Source organism: Schistocerca cancellata, chromosome 2 (genome assembly GCF_023864275.1).
Source record: "Schistocerca cancellata isolate TAMUIC-IGC-003103 chromosome 2, iqSchCanc2.1, whole genome shotgun sequence".
Taxonomy (NCBI): Eukaryota; Metazoa; Arthropoda; class Insecta; order Orthoptera; family Acrididae; genus Schistocerca; species Schistocerca cancellata.
In genome coordinates this window covers 850,648,189-850,670,289 of record NC_064627.1, presented here as the reverse complement: position 1 = coordinate 850,670,289, position 22,101 = coordinate 850,648,189, and the positions used below count along the sequence as shown (strand labels likewise).

At 37.3% G+C, this 22,101-nt stretch overlaps 1 protein-coding gene across 3 annotated transcripts in view; it reads right to left on the bottom strand.

Annotated features, from left to right (window-relative positions):
- LOC126162777 (tRNA-splicing endonuclease subunit Sen2) overlaps positions 1-9,011 on the bottom strand; it is a 53,560-nt gene extending 44,549 nt beyond the window's left edge. Inside the window, exons 1-2 of one of the 3 annotated variants that reach the window (XM_049919485.1) lie at positions 8,857-8,995; positions 8,518-8,761 (exon numbers count right to left, since the gene is read on the bottom strand). In XM_049919485.1, the coding sequence (XP_049775442.1) occupies positions 8,518-8,709 (192 nt within the window). In that variant the 5' untranslated portion in view covers positions 8,710-8,761; positions 8,857-8,995. Of the gene's footprint in view, positions 1-8,517 lie in introns of all 3 variants that reach the window. The other 2 variants (XM_049919484.1, XM_049919486.1) reach the window with 2 other exon arrangements.
- Positions 9,012-22,101: the final 13,090 nt, after the last annotated feature.

Here is a 22,101-nt window from a genome sequence, read left to right as displayed (position 1 = left end):
ATACCACCCACCCTCTCCCAAAGATGTTCACCTTTTCAGTAACATTACTAGGCAGCACTTAGCACTGACTCTGCATAATCACACCATTCAAATACATTTATTACCTAAACACCTCTGTTCCTTCCACAAAATACAATTACTCTGTAACACTACTTTCCTGTACTCCAATTCTAGAATCATTATTGTCCGCCAACAGTTGAAGTGACATTTTTACAATTATCTGAAATAGGTACTGTGGTGTCATCACCAGACACCACACTTGCTAGGTGGTAGCCTTTAAATCGGCCGCGGTCCGTTAGTATATGCCGGACCCGCGTGTCGCCACTATCAGTGATTGCAGACCGAGCGCCGCCACACGGCAGGTCTAGAGAGACTTGCTAGCACTCGCCCCAGTTGTACAACTGACTTTGCTAGCGATGGTTCACTGACAAAATACACTCTCATTTGCCGAGACGATAGTTAGCATTGCCTTCAGCTACGTCATTTGCTACGACCTAGCAACGCGCCAGTACCAGTTACTATTGATACTGTAAAACATGTACCGTCAAGAGCGACGCTCATCATTTATGGATTAAAGTTAAGTATTCCATCAGCTACGTCCGTTTTTTCTAAAGTCTCAAGTCTAATTTCCTTGTCCTGTTCCAGACCTCACGCCAGCCTGCATGAGCTAAAACGCGTGCCTTTCGGTTTCCTCTAGTACCCGGTGTTGGCTCTCCTGCCAACCCACAACAGGTACCTAAGCTACTTGTGTCTTATCCCATTCTGGGAGTGTAACTGTTCACTAGTAAATTTATCAATTGTATTCAACTTTCTATAGACCACAGACGTCTCATATCCCAGGAACTTCTTTCTCTTCCCCTTTAAAAAAATAAATAAAACGTATATCTAACCCGGCTCTTAACATTGTTGTCAACCTGGCCCCTTCCCCCTATTCACTACCCCAAAAAAGTTTTAGCCATCTTGAAAGCTCTCACCTCTACATACACAACAATGAGACATCATGTGTCACAAAGAAACTGCAATGTTTTTATTTGCATATTCAATTTTTGATGTCACTTGTGTATTTTGTTTATAATTTATCATTAGTTCTTCTGTGGGAAACCCACTCATTTGATTTTGGGGTTGGTTCATATCTGAAACGTGATGTTCATTGATTTTGTAAAGAGCAGCTTACATTGTGTTGTTCACTAGACCCACAGTAGTCTCTTTACTTGTATCTTTTTGTCAGTTGGTATATAAGTGGCAGTCAAATGAAAACTAGACACTTGGGAAAAAAGTAAGTTAACTGTTCCTTATTTCAAAAGTAATCACCATAACTGTTGATACATATCTCCCACTATGAGATAAGATGGCCAATTCCTTGGGTCAACAGAGGCGTCTGATCCCACCCGTCGGCTTTGACCCGTGACATAAGGGTGCTATGTTGTGTGACATCATGATGGCATGGAGTTTAGTTTATGAGTGTGTTGTGTTTGTAGATGTTGTCTTGTTGCGGTTGGTGGTGTCCTCTGGTGGTGTGTGTGTAGTCCGCGTGTTATGTGGTGTATTAGGTTCATTTGGGTGTCAGTGCTTGAAATGTGCATTATCGGTCGTGGCTGTTATAGAAGAACGGAAATTAGTTCCAGAGAGTTAAGAATTAAGGTTCCGTTGTGTTTATGTTATTGGTTTGCTGTTTGTTCCACAGTAAGTCGTTTAATTCAATTGGTGGCTTCTTTTGTTAGGTATGGATATGACTTCTAAGTTTAATAGTGCGCATCTGCAGGCTGAAATGGGGGACGACATGTTGTCCATCATTAAGTTTCTGCAAATTTTTAGGCTTATGAGAGAGATAGTGAAATGCGGCGAATGCAAGCAGGATATGCTTGTTGGGGGTTGAGTGTAGCGCCGGAACTATTTTATGGTATGTAGTTGTTTTTTTGGGTCTATTGTTCGCGTGTTATGATGTTCGGTGGGGTTTTTATGTGGTGTTGGGTAGGTGTTATTTACTGCATGTGCTGGTGGTTGATGTTTTGGTATCGGCACTTGTGGTTGATTTATGTATCTTAGGGGAAGATACTAATTTGTCATCATAGCTATGAGTTTTTTGGTATTGTGAGCTGTTGTAGACCTATATAGGTCAAGGGAAGTGTTCAATTCCAATGTGTCGTAGCTATGAGGGTTTTGGTATCGTGAATTGTTGTTGACCTATACAGGTCAAGGGATATGGGGTTATTTTGCCACCTAGATAGCACATTTCCTTACTTTATCTATTTTGTGACCACTAATTTTGATGTTAAGTTTCTCGCTGTTCTCATTTCTGCTACTTCTCATTATGTTCAGCTTTCTTTGATTTACTCTCAATCTATATTCTTTATTCACTACACAGTTCATTCCATTAAAAAGATTCTGTACTTCTCCTTCACTTTCACTGAGGATAGTAATGTCATCAGAAAATCTTATCACTGATATCCTTTCACCCTGAATTTTGATCCCAGTCTTGAATCTTTCTTTCATTTTTCCCTTTGCATTTTTGGCATATAGATTTAACAGCAGGGATGAAAGATTCCGTCCCTGTCTTACACCCCTCATCTACTTGAAGTATTTCCTCACCACCCACTACGCTGACCTCTGTCAGCAGATAACAGACAATGAACCATGTCTCAAACAGATCTGACTGTCTCTGTGATCCTTATTCCTCTTCCAGACCCTGGGAACTTTGCAGGACTTCCTCACCTCCAACCTGGTTTTGTATTGCTTCCCCATATTCTTTTTAAGTGAGCCCAATACCAAAGCAAAGGAACGAACAGCCATCCACAATCTGGAAATTAATCCTGTCATTACCATTCTTCCCACAGATGAGGGTTTTATGTCCATATATATGATCATCCCCTAAGGCCTTGCTGCCTCCCAACACCTTCTGCCCCAGAGTCTTCCCGACACCAAACCCCTCATCCTTCTTTAGCAACCCCATTCATTCAGGGACACTGCCATAAACGCACTTGTAAGTAAAGTAAATGACATGCTTCAGTTTATAAATAGTAAAGCTGGGAAATGGGGTTTTCCCACAGAAGAGAATACCTACAAACACTAGATGAAGTTTGTAGTGAATACCCCTAAACTGTGAAGGACCTATAACCAGTCAGATTAACAGCAGATATCTAGTGTATACAAACAACGGCACTGCAAATTGTCATAGGATTTTTTTAAAGTGGGAGTTTAAAGAATGGCATCAGGGTCAATCCATACCAAGTGGTCCAACACTGATTGCTTGACCATCTCAGAAAAATTTTATATTTGCTGGGTGAATTCCCAAATGCTTAGTAGTCACAAAAATGTTTTTTTAAAAAAATTATCGTTCATTATTTTGAAATGGTGGCCATATTTGTTCCAGGCCACATTTTTTTTTTTTTTTTTTTTTTTTTTTGTAAGCATCTACATTTTTTACAATTATTCAGTAGTGGATTGTCCAAAGCCTTTCAGATAAAACGCATTTAGTTCAGCACACTCTGGGCTACAAATTTACATCATTATCACTTAGCTGAATGTATTCTTTAGTATATTTTTAATAGTTCAAAGTTATCAGCCACAAATTAAAAAAAACTCAATTTTGAACAGTAGTTTTCCAAAGAAAGATTAATTTCTCAGCTTTAATATTTTTCTGCTATTACACTGTATAGTATAGTTACTTTTTATAGAGTATTACTGGTGAGCAGCTTACACTTAAAAAATACACTATTTTAAAAAATGGATTTTTTTAAATTTTTCCATTTTGTGGCCTACAATATCTTTGTTAGGGGACCAGATAAAACTCTGAAAATTTCACAGTTAATAGACCTTTATGATATCAAACTTCAGCATAAATTTCAACTCTGAGATTCAATTGGAAGTTACGGAAAAAAATTACAAACACAAGTAAAAAATACATATTTTAACATCTGCGATATCTGCTAGGCTAATCAAATAAAGTATACCAATTGCATAATGTAACACGCCACATTACACTAACTAATGATTATTTGTCTACACAATGCTGTGGTAATTGTTTCAGCAGGCTAACAATTGCATCTGCAAGCCTATACAAGTCTGATTGTTGTCTTCTCCCTTACACCAACAATTGTCTACTCACACTTATTTAGCTAGAAGTTCTTGAAGTGTGCAGTTGAAACGTGGTGTCTCAGTGTTCTGTTGGTGTTATTATTAATGAAGCAAGGAGTATATTCTAAAGACATTACTTTAATTGAAGATTACAGTGAAGAAGAAAAAGTGTTGTTTTACGTATGAGTCGGCCCAGTGGTCAAATCAACATGCAAGTAGCACGAAATGAAATACTTTAAAAAAATTCATCACCTTTTTGGTCAGTCTTGCATGGACCGTTTTGAGAAACATAAGAAACCTATAACAAAAGGTCTGTGAGAAATAACATTTGATCATTATTCTAAAAACAAAAGCCCTTTTGTCAATCTCATACCAGGAAAATCACTGTGTCCATCATGTTATTCTAAAATGTTTGTAATTCACAAGAGAAAGAATAGTGAAACCTCAGGTAGAGAATTTTGTGACTTATCAGCAACCATTAAAAAAATAGATACAGCTTACGAAATCCTGGGTATATCACCTGCTAGTAAAATTAGAAAACTAAGTCAAGATAAAAGGACAATGCCTTGAATACAAAAACTAAGAAAGTGGAAGCTACAGTCAAAAAGAATTTGGAAGTTTCATTTCAAAATACAATTTGTACTAAAACAGATGGAAGTTCTAAAACTTCACCACCGAATATGATGATTTGATAGAAAAACTAAAAACTAAATGCAGTACTTCAAACAAAGTGGATAAAATTATCAGTTTACTGCTGAATTCTTGGAGTCGAGTAAAAGTTAGTGATGAATATAATGTGTCAGAACGTCTTATTAAGTTAACAAGGCAATTACTAAAAGAACACAGAATTTTGCCCTCCCGCATTACAAAAGAAAAGTGCATCTAATTTGGTAGATGAAAACACAACCAATAAAGTTATTAAGTATTATGATTATGACAATAACAGCCGTTTGATGTCTGGCAAAAAAGACTGTGTTTCTGTGAAAGAAAATGGTTCTAAGATTCAAAGACAAAAAAAGGTTAATATTGCGTAATTTAAATGAACTATTCACTGAATTTAAAAAAGAAAATCCTGACATTAAAATTGGAAGATCAAAGTTATGCAAGTTGAGACCAAGATGGTGTATTGTTTCAGGGGCATCTGGCACCCATAACGTTCGTGTTTGTTTGTATCATCAGAACGTGAAGTTGATGATAGATGGGGCCAATCTTAGAGTTGACTATGAAGACCTTTTGGAAGTTATGATATACAATATTGACAGTTACAATTGTATGATCAAGGGAAAATGTGAAGATTGTCCAGGCAAACAAGCCTTACTTGACATGTTTGAACAATCTGAAGAAGACGATTTGATGCCTGACAATATAAAATACAAACAATGGGTGACACAAGACAGAACTGAAATGGTGACAGTCATAAAATCAGAAGAAGAGTTTTTTGAAGTGTTGGTGGCTAACCTTGAAAATCTGAAAATGCATCATTTTATTGCAAAGGCTCAAAGTAAATTTTTGAAAGACAAAAAGCAAACCTTGGCAGCTAATGAATGCTTGCTGACTTTTCAGAAAATTATTCCTTTGTTGTTCAAGATGAAGTACAAGGGCACCAATGGGTAAACAAACAGGCCACAGTCCATCCATTTGTATTCTATTATAAAGATGAAGATAAACTAATGAGCCACAGCTTTTGTATCGTCAGTGACTATCTTGAACACAACACTACAGCAGTGCACATTTTTCAACTAAAATTAACAAACTACATTAAACAGCACCACCCTTGCATAAAAAACTGATTTACTTTTTGGATGGGGCAGCAAGTCAATATAAAAACAAAAAATATTTATTAACATATCCTTTCATAAAGAAGATTTTGGGTTTGATGTAGAATGGCACTTTTCGCTTCATGACATGGGAAGAATGCTTGTGATGGTGTCGGGGGGTACAACAAAGCAAGCTGTCACAAAAGCAAGTCTGCAGCGGACCAATGACAATCATATCACAACACTTCAAGAAATTTAGAATTCTTTAAAAAGAACAAATCAAAGGATTTACTTATGTTTTTGTACAATGTGAGGAAATGCAAGAAGTCTATGACAGTGTCCTGAAGGAAAGGCCCAACACTAGTCGGCACTCTATCTTTACACTGTTTTGTACCCCATTCACAAAACTTACTGAAGTGTAAGATCACATCAACTTCGCCTGATACTGAACTTCATCAGTGTGGAAAACTTGTACAACTGGTTCTTCAAAATAAAGACATAGTGGCTTGTGTTCATGATGAACAGTGGTGGATTGGCGAAGTTGATAATACTGACTGTCAAAACCAAGATGTACATGTTGTATTCTGTCACCCTCCAGGACAGGACCAAGGACCTCTCTTAAAAAAATTGAGAAGGATCAAATTTGGATGCCACTTAAAAATGTACTAAGGAAGCTGTCTCCCATGGAATTTACAACGGTGACTGGGCAAACTTAGAATCTAACGCCCAAACTGAGTGAAAAAATTTCTCAAAAATGTTCAATGAGCAATGTACTAAAAACAAATAACAAGAGAACAGTATAATGTAACTAGTAGGCTTATTTTCAACAAACAAAGTAAGTAATCATAGATATGATTAAATTATCTACTGTATCTGATATATTTTATTCCATAAGCCTAGATATCGCAGATGTTAAAAAAAACGTACTTATGACTTGTGTTTGTAATTGTTTTTCCATAACTTCCAACTGAATCTCAAAGTTGAAATTTATACTGAAGTTTGATATCATAAAGGTCTATTAACTGTGAAATTTTCAGATTTTTATCTGGTCCCCCAACAAACATAATGCAGGCCACAAAACAGAAAAATAAAAAAATAAAAAAAAATTTAAAAAAATTTTAAATAGTGTATTTTTGTAAGTGTAAGCTGCTCACCATTGATACTGTAAAAAGTAACTATACTATGCAGCGTAATAGCAGAAAAAAATATTAAAGCTGAGAAATTAATCTTCTTTGGAAAACTACTGTTCAAAAATTGAGCTTTATTTAATTTGTGGCTGATAACTTTGAACTATTAAAAATATACTAAAGAATACATTCAGCTAAGTGATAATGATGTAAATTTGTAGCCCAGAGTGTGCTGAACTAAATGCGTTTTATCTGAAAGGCTTTGGACAATCCACTACTGAATAATTGTAAAAAATGTAGATGCTTACAAATACTAAAAAATTCACACGGCCTGGAACAAATATTGCCGCCATTTCAAAATAACAAACAATAAATTTTTTTGAACAATATTTTTGTGACTACTAAGCACTGGGGAATTCACCCAGCAAATATAAAATTCCTCTGAGATGGTCAAGCAACCAATTACTTCTTTCTTGGGCCACTTAGTATGGACTGACCCATCATAGATCCACTACAAGCTGTTGTAAAATACATTTATTCATAGACAACCAGTTTCAGTTACTCCTGTTGCTACCATAAATCAAGTTACAGGAAGTTACATTGGCATTAAATACTTTTTAAAGCATCTGTCACATGTAAGTGTATCTATTATTTTATACATGTTACATCAGTCACCAAGTGATTTGCCTGTAATTGCAGCAGCTGTCACATATAAGAGTGACTTTTTGACATACGAAAAACGAAAACTACTAAGATAAGAAATGCATGTACAGTGTATGTTACATATGCTACAACTAAAAACAACTAAATATTTCATCCCAAGAAACTTTTCTTCATGTAGCTCTCATCCGTCACCTGAATATGGTCACTTACAGAAAATTGTTACCTATGAATAAACATACTTTTCATAAGATTCTGGTTGTTGCCTGCTACCATTCTTACAATGCACTGAAAATGTGCAGCACTGTTTATAAACACATTTTGCTTAGAAAGCAACTGCTGAAAACTCTCGAGTGACAGTCATTCAGGAAAAGACAACAATGTACATCTCACAACAACCCTCTTACAAACTTACAAAAATTGACTTTCTTAGCGGAAATTATGAATAGGAGATACATAAGATAAAATCGGATAATATGTTACAAGAGATTAAACAGAGATATTCAATATTTACTAGCAAGTAACATTTCATGAAGAGCTAAACTACTCAAACGAATGATGATAACATACTGCATGTAGATTAACGTCAAGTGGCTTCTTAAATATAGGCACAGTTCTTGATCAGAAGAAAAAATGTGGTTTTCTAAATGCATCTTGAACACTGTGCACATTTTTTTCTATTTGACATTTGCATAAACCTAATTAAAGCTATTGACGGAAAAGATAGAACGCCATTAAACTGAACAGAAAACACAGGAATAAAACTAAGGGCCATCAAACCAATGGAGGATAATAAAAATCCAATGAACTACCTATAAGAGTTGAAAACCTTTTCGACATCTTAACCAAGAATATTTAGTGTCTACTTATGTAAACTGTTAGATCTGTTACTTGATTACCTTTGTATATAATGAGTGTATGTCATTTTTTTTCTCCACCACTACACAGTCGCCGTTGTAGCGACCAGTGTATGTTTGCCACAGTCGCGCACTCACAGGTATACCGGAAACACTTTCTATAACGACGGGAAATGGTTGTTCTCGTGTTACGTACACATGACGCTTACGCTTGGGCTCCTTTACATTCTCCATTACCAATGGGTCCTCAAAAATAGGATCGATGTGCCGCGAATCGTATGTCGGCCTGTCCGCGAAATTAATGAACGACTACTATACATCCCGGCATAAAAAACACACTATCAATGTCTAAAAGTAGTGCACCCTTACAGTTTTTCCCACCAGATATCCAAAGAAACACATATCTTCACGACAATCCCGTTTCATCACAACAAAAACAACTTTTTACATTACTAGTAAAGACAAAAAAATGTAAACAAGCCCGTAGAAATCCAATGACGTTAGAAGCCTTGTAAAATCAATGAAGTTCAAAGAAGAAAGAACTTTACACTTTACCCTTCAACCATAGATACAATTTCAACAATTACGGGACTCTGTCTCGTCACTGCAATAAACGGGCGATAAGCAAATGATACTTCTGAATAAGATAGTTAGTTAGTTACTTGGTTTCAAGTTCCATTGATCATTTTGCACGATAAATCGTAATGATTTGGAACGACTTGTTTTACCTTCCATCGCAGATTAAACTATGCAACTTCTTAAAATGAAAATGTTTCTAATTGGTTCTGCGTATATTTTAAAGCTGCGAGTACAGCTTTAGCTTCTGCTGAGAAACTAGAAGTTTCACTGTAAAGCGAAATCAATTCCTTGTAACATGTGCTTGGGCATAGAAACACGCAGTCCGCTCTGCCATTACGTGGGGTTTTGGAGAAATCAATTTGAAGATGGAAATATTGTTGTAAATAATCCACTTAAGTTCAGAAGGAACAATGATGTGCAAAACTACAACACCAGAAGGAAAAATGACATTCATTACTCCATATTACGGTTGTCTTTAGCACAAATAAGGGTGTACAATGGTACAACTAGGGCTGGACAGGCGATTCACGTGTTCAAGCTGGCTTGAGATTTCCCGATACACCGCAGCGTTCGGTGGAGTATCGAGCTTGTTCGAAAAATCACGTGACATTTGACTTACGCGGCCCGAGTGCAAGGGATACGCAACGAACTAGCCACAACAACAAGCTAAAGCTTTACTTAAAATTGAATAATTTAGTGAAACACTGGAGGAAATAGTATTAAATCCTACCACTGCACAAACTCCTATTATGTTTTGATGCAAATTATTAAGTCTGAACAGAACAATTTCATTTAGAACGGTATATTTCTTTAGGATACAGATTGGGGGTCTAGTGAAGCACAGGATACAACCCGTCGGCTTTGACCAATGACGTCAGATTTTGCCAGAGTTCGTTTATTACACAGTTGTAACAGCTGACAAGAGTGTTCAGAAACAAAGGAATACGAAAGACAAAAAATGTGGTTGACATATGTCAAGACAAGTAATTGTATCATATTATTTCTGTGTAAAATGAAGGGGAAAAACTGGATGGAAATATTGGTAGCATAGAACACCTCACGTCACATATTCATTTTCGTTAACATTGTTGTTCAGTTGAAGTATATAGGTCAACTGAAGCACGAGATACAAATTTTACATGTGTTTTTTCTTTCGCTTCCTCTATCACTAATAGTCTCTTCTTATGTAGATAGTAGTACTATCGATGGCAGAAGGAGCTACGTACATAATATTTGTATCCCATACTTCCGTTGACACTGCTATCGAAAACGTGGATATGGACGTACTTTACATTAGCAACCTGTACCTCAGTTGAACTACTCGAAGAGGCAATCAGGCGACACATACACAATTTTTATCCCGTACTTCACAATGGGGCAGTTTTTTTCGCCGTCGATGCTAATAGTATCGACTGAAAGTTATAGTTTTGATCACAGCAGCACAATAGTATCTCATTCTTTAGTTGAGCTATATAGGGGGGTTGGAGTTGTTTGGGGGACGAGACCAAACAGCGAGGTCATTGGTCTCATTGGATCAGAGATGGACGGAGAAGGAAATAGGCCGTGCCCTTTCAAAGGAACCATCCCGGCATTTGCCTGGAGCGATTTTGGGAAATCACGGAAAACCTAAATCAGGACGGCCAGACGCGGGATTGAACCATCGTCCTCCCGAATGCGAGTCCAGTGTGCTAGCCACTGCGCCACCTCGGTCGGTTTGAGCTATATAGCTATACACAACGTTTTTATCCTGCTCTCCAGTTGACATATATAGGTAAATCTCATTAATGTTCTTTTGGAATAGATAGTGTCAGTGTAAAGGTCAACTGAAGGACGGGATACAAATTTTAGTTGTGTCGGGCGTTTAGCCTTTAATATTGCTAGTACAGTTTCGAAAAAATCGTACTAATATTAGAGCTGGGAAACGAAAGAAGAACGACAACTCCGAAATTTCTATTACGTACTGGAGTACACAAAAATATACGTAATAGCGAAATTCAACAATGAAAAACGTCAAAATAATCAAATGCAGTAAAAGAAAATAATGGAAAACTTAAATTATCACACGGGAACTTCTTAAACGAACCGAAGCTCGCCTGGAAAGACATCAACAAAAATGACATAGCCACATACGCAAGAAACAAAACATCACGAAAACACAAACACACACACACACACAGACATACATACACGCACAGACACACACATTCAGACCACCACCACCCATCCTAATGTGAAATTAGCTAACATATTTCAGACGGTTCTTCTGCCCAAGACGTTTAACAAAACATTTAAATGGGCAGTATGTTTTGGGAATACTAAGCCTCCATGAATAATTGTCTAAGTGATTTTGAAGTGTGGAAATCCGGCGTTTTCCCTTCCCTACAACAGATTTCACAGCTGACCAATAACCCTCTACGCTATTTGTGCAAGCCCCTGTGGATTAACTAAGAGCCCCTTGTGATTAACTACGAGATGCTGATAACCCCTTTCCTCTAAATCCCTATACGAAGAAAAACCATCTGAAATTACAGTGGAACCCTCTGCAACGTGATCTTCAATGAAGCTGACCAAAACTTCCTTCCTTCGATTGGGTACTTCTATAAACACTACATCGTCACACTCTTGATCTGAAACTACACCACCCCAAACCCATAATCCCACTGGAGGTTCCCCCCCCCCCCTGTTGCACTTCCTTTTGCCAAAATGCGACCCGTCAATTTCGACCATAACCCCCCCCACACCCCATCCCCAATGGCACCCCTATATTGCATGTAATTCCCACAAACTACCCTGCAAAAAGAGTACCAATCCACAACTGTACACTTACTCACACTTCATTCATGGACACACAGCCACACAGGATATCTCAAACGCCAACAGTACATGATTTTCATAATGTCTTTCAAGGCGAGCTTAGATTTCTCGACCCACATCCCTCGTCTACTGGACTGCCACAACAGACCTTTGCTGCAGCGCCATACGAATAAGTCGTGAGTACGGCGACGAGATACACTTGTGAGGTGCATATGTTCGCCGCACTCTCAGATCATCCAGGTTCATCGGAACAGATAAACCCGTATCTACAAACCAAAATGAGGTACTAAAAATTGTCCTAAAATAAGAAACCAATAGTCCAGATTACCTCAATATCAATAAGAATGAAATTAAGCACCGAATGAATTGCAAACAACCAATTATTTAAACAAATTCACACGAAGAATGTTTTGAGCAATATGTAGCGCTCTCTTTTAAAATCACATTCAATTATTTCAATGTACAATGATAGCGCTTATCTGGAACACGGAACTGTTTTTTTTATCTATAGCTGAAAGTGAAGACATTATAATCTATGAGTAATGTATGACGTCATTGGTCAAAGCCAACTGGTTGTATCCCCTGATTTATTAGACCCCAGAATTGGCACTTAACTGAAAAAACGAACTTCAAGGAGATCCTATATACACAAAACATACTTCATGAAACTACCACGGAATACTACAGTGAATGTTAAAAACATTTTTCCTTGTTTCTACAACACTCCCTCCAAAAGGGTAAATAAAACAGTCATATGAAAACAAGGAGTTATGTTTGACCTCCTTCACACCAATCTCTGCACGCAGCAAATTAAATCAAACTCGCTCAAGTGGCTTTGTCAGCAGATCAGCTAACTGGTTTTTTCTATCTATATGTTCTACCAAAATTTCACCATTCAGAAATCTTTCACGAACATAGAAGTGTTGGACCTCTATGAGTTTTGACAGACGATGATATTCAGGATTTTTTGCCAATTTTAATGCACTGGCATTGTCAATATAAAGTGTTGGAGGTTGTTCCGGCATTTCAACCAAGTCACTTAGTAAACGATGTAACCAAATTAATTCTTTGGCTCCTTCACTTGCTGAAATGATTTCTGCTTCAGTTGTAGATATAGCCACTATCTTCTGCAACTGACTTGTCCATGATATTGCCCCTCCATGGTACTTTGCCAGAATATCAGTTGTTGAACGTCTTGTCTGTTTGTCTCCAGCAAAATCAGCATCGCTGTAAATTCTCAGATTTTCTTCTGTATCATAGCTAATGCCATAATTTAATGTACCTTTCAGATACCGAAATATGCGTTTAACTCGGTTCCAGACTGAAGCAGTTGGTTTTCTCATAGCTCGAGCAGCTTTATTGACTGCAAAACTTATGTCTGGACGAGTTGCTATTGAGAGATACATAAGACATCCAATTGCCTCACTATAGCGAACGGAGGACGAAATTGCTTCTGTTTCATTCTGATCATTTTCTTCATATCCAATGGTAGTTGAATTCATGTTAGATTCTGCCATTCGAAATCTTTCCAGTGTTTCTTTTGTGTACTTTCCTTGACTTATCATAATTGCTCCATTTTCATTTTGCTTTATTTTTATGCCAAGAAAACTGTCAAGAGTCCCCAATGTTATATCAAATTCATATTGTAAAGTGTTCAGAAATGCTATTATTTCTTCTACGTCACTGCCGACAATTAGGCCGTCATCAACGTAAAAAGCTACATAAAGTCTTTTTTCATTGCATTTGCGATAAAACAAGCAAGGATCTTCAGCACTGTTTCGAAAACCTGCTTTCTCCATGACTCCCATAAACCGTTTGTTCCAGGAGCTTGGTGCTTGTTTTAGTCCATAGAGACTCCGTTTTAGGAGACACGCTCAATGCGTACTATATTCAAAGCGTTCTGGTTGTTCCATGTATACTTTATCTTGAAGTATTCCATTCAAAAATGCCGTCTTCATATCATATTGTTTCAACACCAGTTTTTTTGAAGCAGCTACCACTAGCAATAGTCTAATGGTGTCATAACGTGCAACAGGATTAAACGTATCTTCATAGTCTATTCCTGCTTGCTGAATATATCCTTTAACAACTAATTGGGCTCTGAAGTGAGTTTTTCCATCAGCTGAAAATTTTCGTCGTAGAACCCAACGATTTTGTAATACTTTGGCATTCATTGGACGTTCAACTAACACCCAAGTATTGTTTCTCTTTAGTGATTCTAGTTCTTCATTGATAGCTTGCATCCAGTTTTCTTTCTCATTCGACTATAATGCATCAGAAAAACAGTTTGGATCATTTTGTTCGCCAGCAGTAAGTTTTGAAAACATCAAGAACTCACCACTTTCTATCGAGGCTGGTCTTCTTCATAGTCTTCTGTTCTCCAGTTCATCTATGTTAGAAGATTCTGATGCTTTGGCTTTCAGGAATTCTGCTGATTTTTTGTTATTGCCATCTCATTCCTGACTTCCTCCAGATTCAATTCCGTTAAAGTTTTCTTCACTTTGACTTCCTCCGAAAGCAGACTGCCGAAGAATGTCTAAGGTAATGTGATCACTGTAGGAGCTACACACTATCTCTGGTTTAAATTTTATATCATGACTCAAGACAACTTTCCTTTTGGAAGGAACCCAGACCCTCAATCCATCATTGTCATTGACATACCATATGAGTTGTCCAAAAACAGCCTTGTCATCATATTTTGGATGGAATTGTTTTCTTATATGAACATAGCAACCTGTGCCAAAAATTCTGGGATGATCAAGTTTTCCCACTGATCGATTGTACCACAGCTCATATGGAAATTTGTCTGGAACGGAAGACCTTCCAGTACGATTTAAAATATAGACTGCTGTATTGCCTGCTTCTGCTCACAGTCCTCTTGGTAGCTTACTTGTGTTTAGCATCGAACGTACGGCTTCAACAATTGTTCTGTTTTCACGTTCGGCCACACACTTTTGTTCAGGAGTATACGGTGGTGAAATCAGTAATTCTATTCCTTTATCCATGAGTAATTTCTTAATCATGTTGTTGTTGAATTCCTTGCCTCTACCACATCGAAATTGTTTAATAACGTGTCCTCTGGTTTGTGGTTCATTTAAAAACTGCTTAAGCATATCGTACCGTTCATATTTGTGCTTAAGAAAGAAAATTCGACGAAATTTACTGAAATCGTCTTTAAAACATATATAATATCGAGCACCTCCAAACGACTCTGTACTCATTGGTCCATTGACATCTGCGTGAATTAATTCACTGGTAACTGTGGAGCAGTTTGTTCGTTGTTTGAATGGTATTCTATGCATCTTTCCTGATGCGCAACCGTCACAAAATTCATCATTACAACCTTCTACACTGATGTTAAGTTTCTTCAAAATTTTCTTGATATGTTGCTTATTTTGATCACCAAATTTTTTATGGTACATTTGCAGTGTTTCAGATGTCGCTATATTTACTTGATCACTGTTCTCTGGTCTGACAACAAGCATATTCAACACTTACAGACCATTTTCTACATAGCCTGTCATGACGATGTCGCCACTGACTTTTTTTTTAATCATAACACTCTTATAATCGAATGTTATACTGTAGCCATTACCTGCAGCTGCTCTGGCAGAGAACAAATGAGCGCTTGCATCAGGCACATACAAAACATTTTCCAACCTGACCTTATACCATTCATTGTTTCGTCTTATTTCGACGTAAACTGTGCCTTTACCAAGTGCATGCATGTTAGTACCTTGTCTTCTTAATGAAACCACTTCAGGAACATCAAATTCGCTGTACAAGACGAAGTATTGTTTATTTGGGCTGATATGCTTCGTAGCACCACTATCACAATACCATTTATTTACGTCAATATAATTTACAGTAGACGCACCCATGGCACACGAAGTAAACACAGCGTTTTCACTCACCTTCTCTTCTTACCGCTCTTATTGCAGTCACGAGGGTTCTGTGGACACTCCGCTGCCCAGTGTCCTAGTTGCTTACATTTGTTATATGGAAATTTTTGTTTTGCTCGCTCTTTTGACATTCTGCGTACGCTGCCTTCTGTTCACTTGTTGGTTCCTGAGACAGCACCACGGGTTCGTGCATACCGATAATAACATCTTCCAGCACATATTAATGGAGTACCATATAGATATGCCATTCCCATTTTGCCCAATCTTCAGGCCCTTCGAGTTTATCGATAATCACTTTATAGTCTCCGTTTGTAGCCATATTCTTACCGTACAGCTCGATTCAACAACAGATAGCTTCTACCAGCACACACTGAATTGAATCAAACTTGAAAAAACAGTATTTTGTTCAGTTTCACGTAGCCTGGGCCGAACAAAACAGTTTCATTTAAAACGGTATATTTCTTTAGGATACAGATTTGGCACTTAACTGAAAAAACGAACTTCAAGAAGATCCTATATACACAAAACATACTTCATGAAAATACCAAGGAATACTACATTGAACGTTAAAAACATTTTTCCTTTTTTTACAACATGTTTCAACAGATTTGCGACACTAGTTCTCATACAGTACCGGAATATAAGGATATATAACCATTATTTATGTTGATTTTTAAGTAAAGGACTCAGACAAAAATGGAAATGCTGTCCTCCAAAAAATATTACACATCTGACCCAGTACAATATTTTATTTATTTATGAGAGACGGTAATGATTTGGTAAATTCAAATGCGCAATTCAATCTCTTTTAAGACACAACAGATAAAAGGTTAAGAATTTTAAATCAGTTTGAAAATCAGATGGCAATATTTGTATGAAACGATCAGACCTGTTAATAAAAAAAACAAAGAACAAATAACATATATCATAATAAAGTGGCTGTATTTTTACCGTGAGATTCAATTAAAGGGGCAAGACCCGTTTTGGAGATAGTACTATCGGTTCTCACTCGCTCACAGGACGAGCGAATGCTCGAGAATTGGACAGAATCATAATTTCAATGATGTATTTGGTTATTAGATATCAGTGTTAATCATGACCTGCGCTCTAGAAGATATTTCAGTCCGTGTTACAGTTATTTTTATTATTAAAACCTATAGCACATTAAAAACGCAGCCCGCATCTCGTGGTCGAGCGGTAGCGTTCTCACTTCCCACGCCCGGGTTCCCGGGTTCGATTCCCGGCGGGGTCAGGGATTTTCTCTGCCTCGTGATGGCTGGGTGTTGTGTGCTGTCCTTAGGTTAGTTAGGTTTAAGTAGTTCTAAGTTCTAGGGGACTTATGACCACAGCAGTTGAGTCCCATGGTGCTCAGAGCCATTTGAACCATTTGAGCATTAAAAACGCAAAGAGTGATCGTTATGATAGTACCAACGAACACTAAATTGCGGGCTGACCAAACGTTAGAATAGAACCCGAGACTTCCCGAACTGCGATGGAAACTGTTCGAACAATTCGAGCCATGTTCAGACACAGCCCCACCGCACAAAAATTTTTAATCACTTAGCTTGTTGTGTTGGTACTGTCTTTGTATATCTGATTTTTTTACTATTTTTGCCACATCTGACTAGTGGTTCCTGTGACCAGTTACCAGACAGCGCCAGACAACAGGTTGTACTGCGCATGTGCAGCTACGATGATGTAGGCAGCACGTGCTTGGTGCTTGCTCTGCTTTTCGTTGCATTTCTGTATGGAATTTCGTGCATGGTGGGACATCACGTGACCATGTGCAGCCCTGTGGCATGTTGTTTTATCATATCCCATCCAGATAAAGGATGCAAATAAGGAAGCAGTTGTTGGCATAATATCATTTCAAAACTAGACTCCACAGCTCAAAGTACCATAACATTTTGCTATGGGGTGACTTTGATAGACTTTTTTCTTTTTTTTAATTCATACTCTGCAATATTGTTATGTAGCATACCCAATAAGGTTTGCATCTACACAGCACTGCAAAAAGCTAGTAGGATGGAATACAAATTTCTTGCAAAAAAAGAAAGAAATAGTTTCTTGTGTAGCTTACACCAGAATAAAGGACAATAAATTTCATGATTATTTCAAAATGTGTAAAAAATTAACAAGGTTGTCTGTGAGGCAAAGAAACTGTATAACTGTCAGTTTATATTTTACTCTAGGAATAAATATAAAGCCATGTGGGGCATTAAAACGATAAAACATGGTATGCTGCCAGTCTACAATTTAGCATAGAATGGCACTCTATAAATTTAAGATCTAAACACAAATTAAGAAATAACTTCAGGCCTAGAGGAAGTACTAGACAAGGACGTTGTGATCGGAAAACACTTTTTCACAGAAGGCAGATTTGTAAAATTCTGCTACAGCTGTCAATATATCTGAAACAAAATATTTAGTTCAAAACTACAGACCAAATTTGCCTACTTAGTCAGCTTAAAGTCAATGTTTACGTATTCATGTTCATATGTATATAGCTTTAACAGATCTTACAGTGTCATAAAAGGAACAGGACATAGACTACTCCAGCAGCATCAGAATTTCATAAACCATACTAAAATGCTTCATTCCGCTCTAATTGCACATCTCTACGTCCAATATTCAGCTTTTCTATGTGGTTTTCGTGATATAAACTTTCTTGGAGGTCCAGTACTGTATTCTCATGTTTGGTTGTTTATTATGGTAAAATGCCATTCATCCCAGAAAATGAAAATTCCCACTTGAAATTGAACGAAGTTGACAGTAGCCAATAGTGCAGAATGAAACACATAATTTCAAATAAACTAACTACCTCAGTGGAAAAAATTAATAGAAGCAAATTTCTCTACAAAACAGCAAAACAGACAGAAATAGCTTCATTAAGACATTAATGATTATTTGCTAATAACGTGGAAATAATATAAATTCTGGAAATTGAAACTACTAACTTTTTTGGTCTTTCATGTTTATGAGAATGTAAATTAAATCACTTGATGGCTCCCAGCCACAGAAATCTGTTTCGTTTCCATTTGACATGGAAGCTGTAAACTAAGAGACCAGCAAAACCATAAAACATACACGTGAGTCACATGGAGAAGGCCCCCCCCCCCCCCGACTATAACTCAGCTTGCTCTGTGCATGCGTGAATAAAGCAGCTTGGGCGCGCTGGAAAAATTTTTGCAGGTAGCATCTGGCTACTTGCTGCTACTGATCATACGACAAACAGCCATGCTTCATGTATCCAGAAGCAGGAGAAGGCACTGCTATAATGCGAATCCAGCTCTGCGCATGTGCATGAGCCTGCTGGCAACTGCTCAAACGAACCTTAGCACACGCTCTTTTATTCGGTTGCATGTATTAAATCTGTGCGATACATCATATCTGGTAACACTTCATTCTTCAGTCATACGTCATTTTTCAGTAATACCTGTATATATATATATATATATATATATCTGTGTGTGTGTGTGTGTGTGTGTGTGTGTGTGTGAGAGAGAGAGAGAGAGAGAGAGAGAGAGAGAGGGAGAGAGAGAGAGAGAGAGAGAGAGAGAGAGAGAGAGAGAGAGAGAGTAGTTAGTGAGTGTGTTCAGCCTACTAGGGGATTATATAATGATCAAACCCACCCAACCGCAAACATAAATATAAAAATTAAATCGATAAAATTATATTTGAAAATTTAAATCTGAGATCACCCATGGATTAAAAATTTACTCACACAATGAACTCGAGATCGTGAAATTCGTTATTATTATTTTTAGTTCTCTTCATTCCTTCTTACTGTAGCTTCATTTTACCATCTTAAAAAATTCAAAGTCCCAGTTATTTATTATTTTATTAAAGCTGCCTGGCAAAATAATTTTAAATTTACTATCAATCTCCATACAAATTTTCTCTCCATAACTAGTTTTTAAATACTCACAGCCTGCAATGTAATACAATTCATCTGCTTCTAGCTCACCAATCTTTTTAAACAAATTAAAACTGCTTACATTATTAAGTTTTTGGTAGAGTTTCCATTTATACAGAATAAAAAATAATAATACTAAAAATTGTCACTCAATACTCTTTTTTTCGACTATGTATGTATTTGCATCTTTCAGAATTTTATAATTAAAAGTAACAACTAATTTCATTGTAGTTTTCTTTGTGGTGAACATAAAATTCTCTTAGACATATTTACAACAAAATAGGATAATTTTCAATAAAACTGAAGGGATTTATATTGAGATCATCATTCAGTTGAGTAATCCTCATAAAATCGAAGAAAGCAACATATGATTTGAGATAGTTGTTTGATGGATCAAGATTCCATAATTCTTGAGGAAAAACTCAATTTCTTCCATTTTTCACATAGCTATTTCGTAATGTAATATGATCGAACAAGAAGAATCGATTAGTTGATTATTCTTTTCATTGAGTGTGGAAATCAACGAAAATAAAGTAAGGCATATCAAGTTCTGAAGAATTATGATAAATATTAATATCTAGTTCAAATTTCTTTTTCCTTATAATCTGGCTATATCAACTGTTTGGGACTCAAAGAAGGAAATTTGAGTTTTTGTATTTTTTAGTCTTTCTTCTCCTAGCTCTAATAAATATTCTGGTTGATATTTTACAACTGGAGCATGAATTTCCATAGATTCTTTTACAATTTTACCTTCTTTTGGAAATGTAACTTTTATTTCAATTCCAGCATCGTTTTTATTAGTCCATATAAGAATAGCATCCCCCCCCCCATGAACCATGGACCTTGCCATTGGTGGGGAGGCTTGTGTGCCTCAGCGATACAGATAGCCATACCGTAGGTACAACCACAATGGAGGGGTATCTGTTGAGAAGCCAGACAAACGTGTGGTTCCTGAAGAGGGGCAGCAGCCTTTTCAGTAGTTGCAAGGGCAACAGTCTGGATGATTGACTGATATGGGCTTGTAACAATAACCAAAACGGCCTTGCTGTGCTGGTACTGCGAATGGCTGAAAGCAAGGGGAAACTACGGCCGTAATTTTTCCCGAGGGCATGCAGCTTTACAGTATGATTAAATGATGATGGCGTCCTCTTGGGTAAAATATTCCAGAGGTAAAATAGTCCCCCACTCGGATCTCTGGGCGGGGACTACTCAAGAGGATGTCGTTATCAGGAGAAAGAAAACTGGCGTTCTACGGATCGGAGCATGGAATGTCAGATCCCTTAATCGGGCAGGTAGGTTAGAAAATTTAAAAAGAGAAATGGATAGGTTAAAGTTAGATATAGTGGGAATTAGTGAAGTTCGGTGGCAGGAGGAACAAGACTTCTGGTCAGTTGACTACAGGGTTATAAACACAAAGTCAAATAGGGGTAATGCAGGAGTAGGTTTAATAATGAATAGGAAAATAGGAATGCGTGTAAGCTACTACAAACAGCATAGTGAACGCATTGTTGTGGCCAAGATAGATACGAAGCCCACACCTACTACAGTAGTACAAGTTTATATGCCAACTAGCTCTGCAGATGACGAAGAAATTGAAGAAATGTATGATGAAATAAAAGAAATTATTCAGACAGTGAAGGGAGACGAAAATTTAATAGTCATGGGTGACTGGAATTCGAGTGTAGGAAAAGGGAGAGAAGGAAACGTAGTAGGTGAATATGGATTGGGGCTAAGAAATGAAAGAGGAAGCCGCCTGGTAGAATTTTGCACAGAGCACAACTTAATCATAGCTAACACTTGGTTTAAGAATCATGACAGAAGGTTGTATACATGGAAGAACGCTGGAGATACTAAAAGGTATCAGATAGATTATATAATGGTAAGACAGAGATTTAGGAACCAGGTTTTAAATTGTAAGACATTTCCAGGGGCAGATGTGGACTCTGACCACAATTTATTGGTTATGACCTGTAGATTAAAACTGAAGAAACTGCAAAAAGGTGGGAATTTAAGGAGATGGGACCTGGATAAACTGAAAGAACCAGAGGTTGTAGAGAGTTTCAGGGAGAGCATAAGGGAACAATTGACAGGAATGGGGGAAAGAAATACAGTAGAAGAATAATGGGTAGCTTTGAGGGATGAAGTAGGGAAGGCAGCAGAGGATCAAGTAAGTAAAAAGAAGAGGGCTAGTAGAAATCCTTGGGTAACAGAAGAAATATTGAATTTAATTGATGAAAGGAGAAAATATAAAAATGCAGTAAGTGAAGCAGGCAAAAAGGAATACAAACGTCTCAAAAATGAGATCGACAGGAAGTGCAAAATGGCTAAGCAGGCATGGCTAGAGGACAAATGTAAGGATGTGGAGGCTTATCTCAAGGGGTAAGATAGATACTGCCTACAGGAAAATTAAAGAGA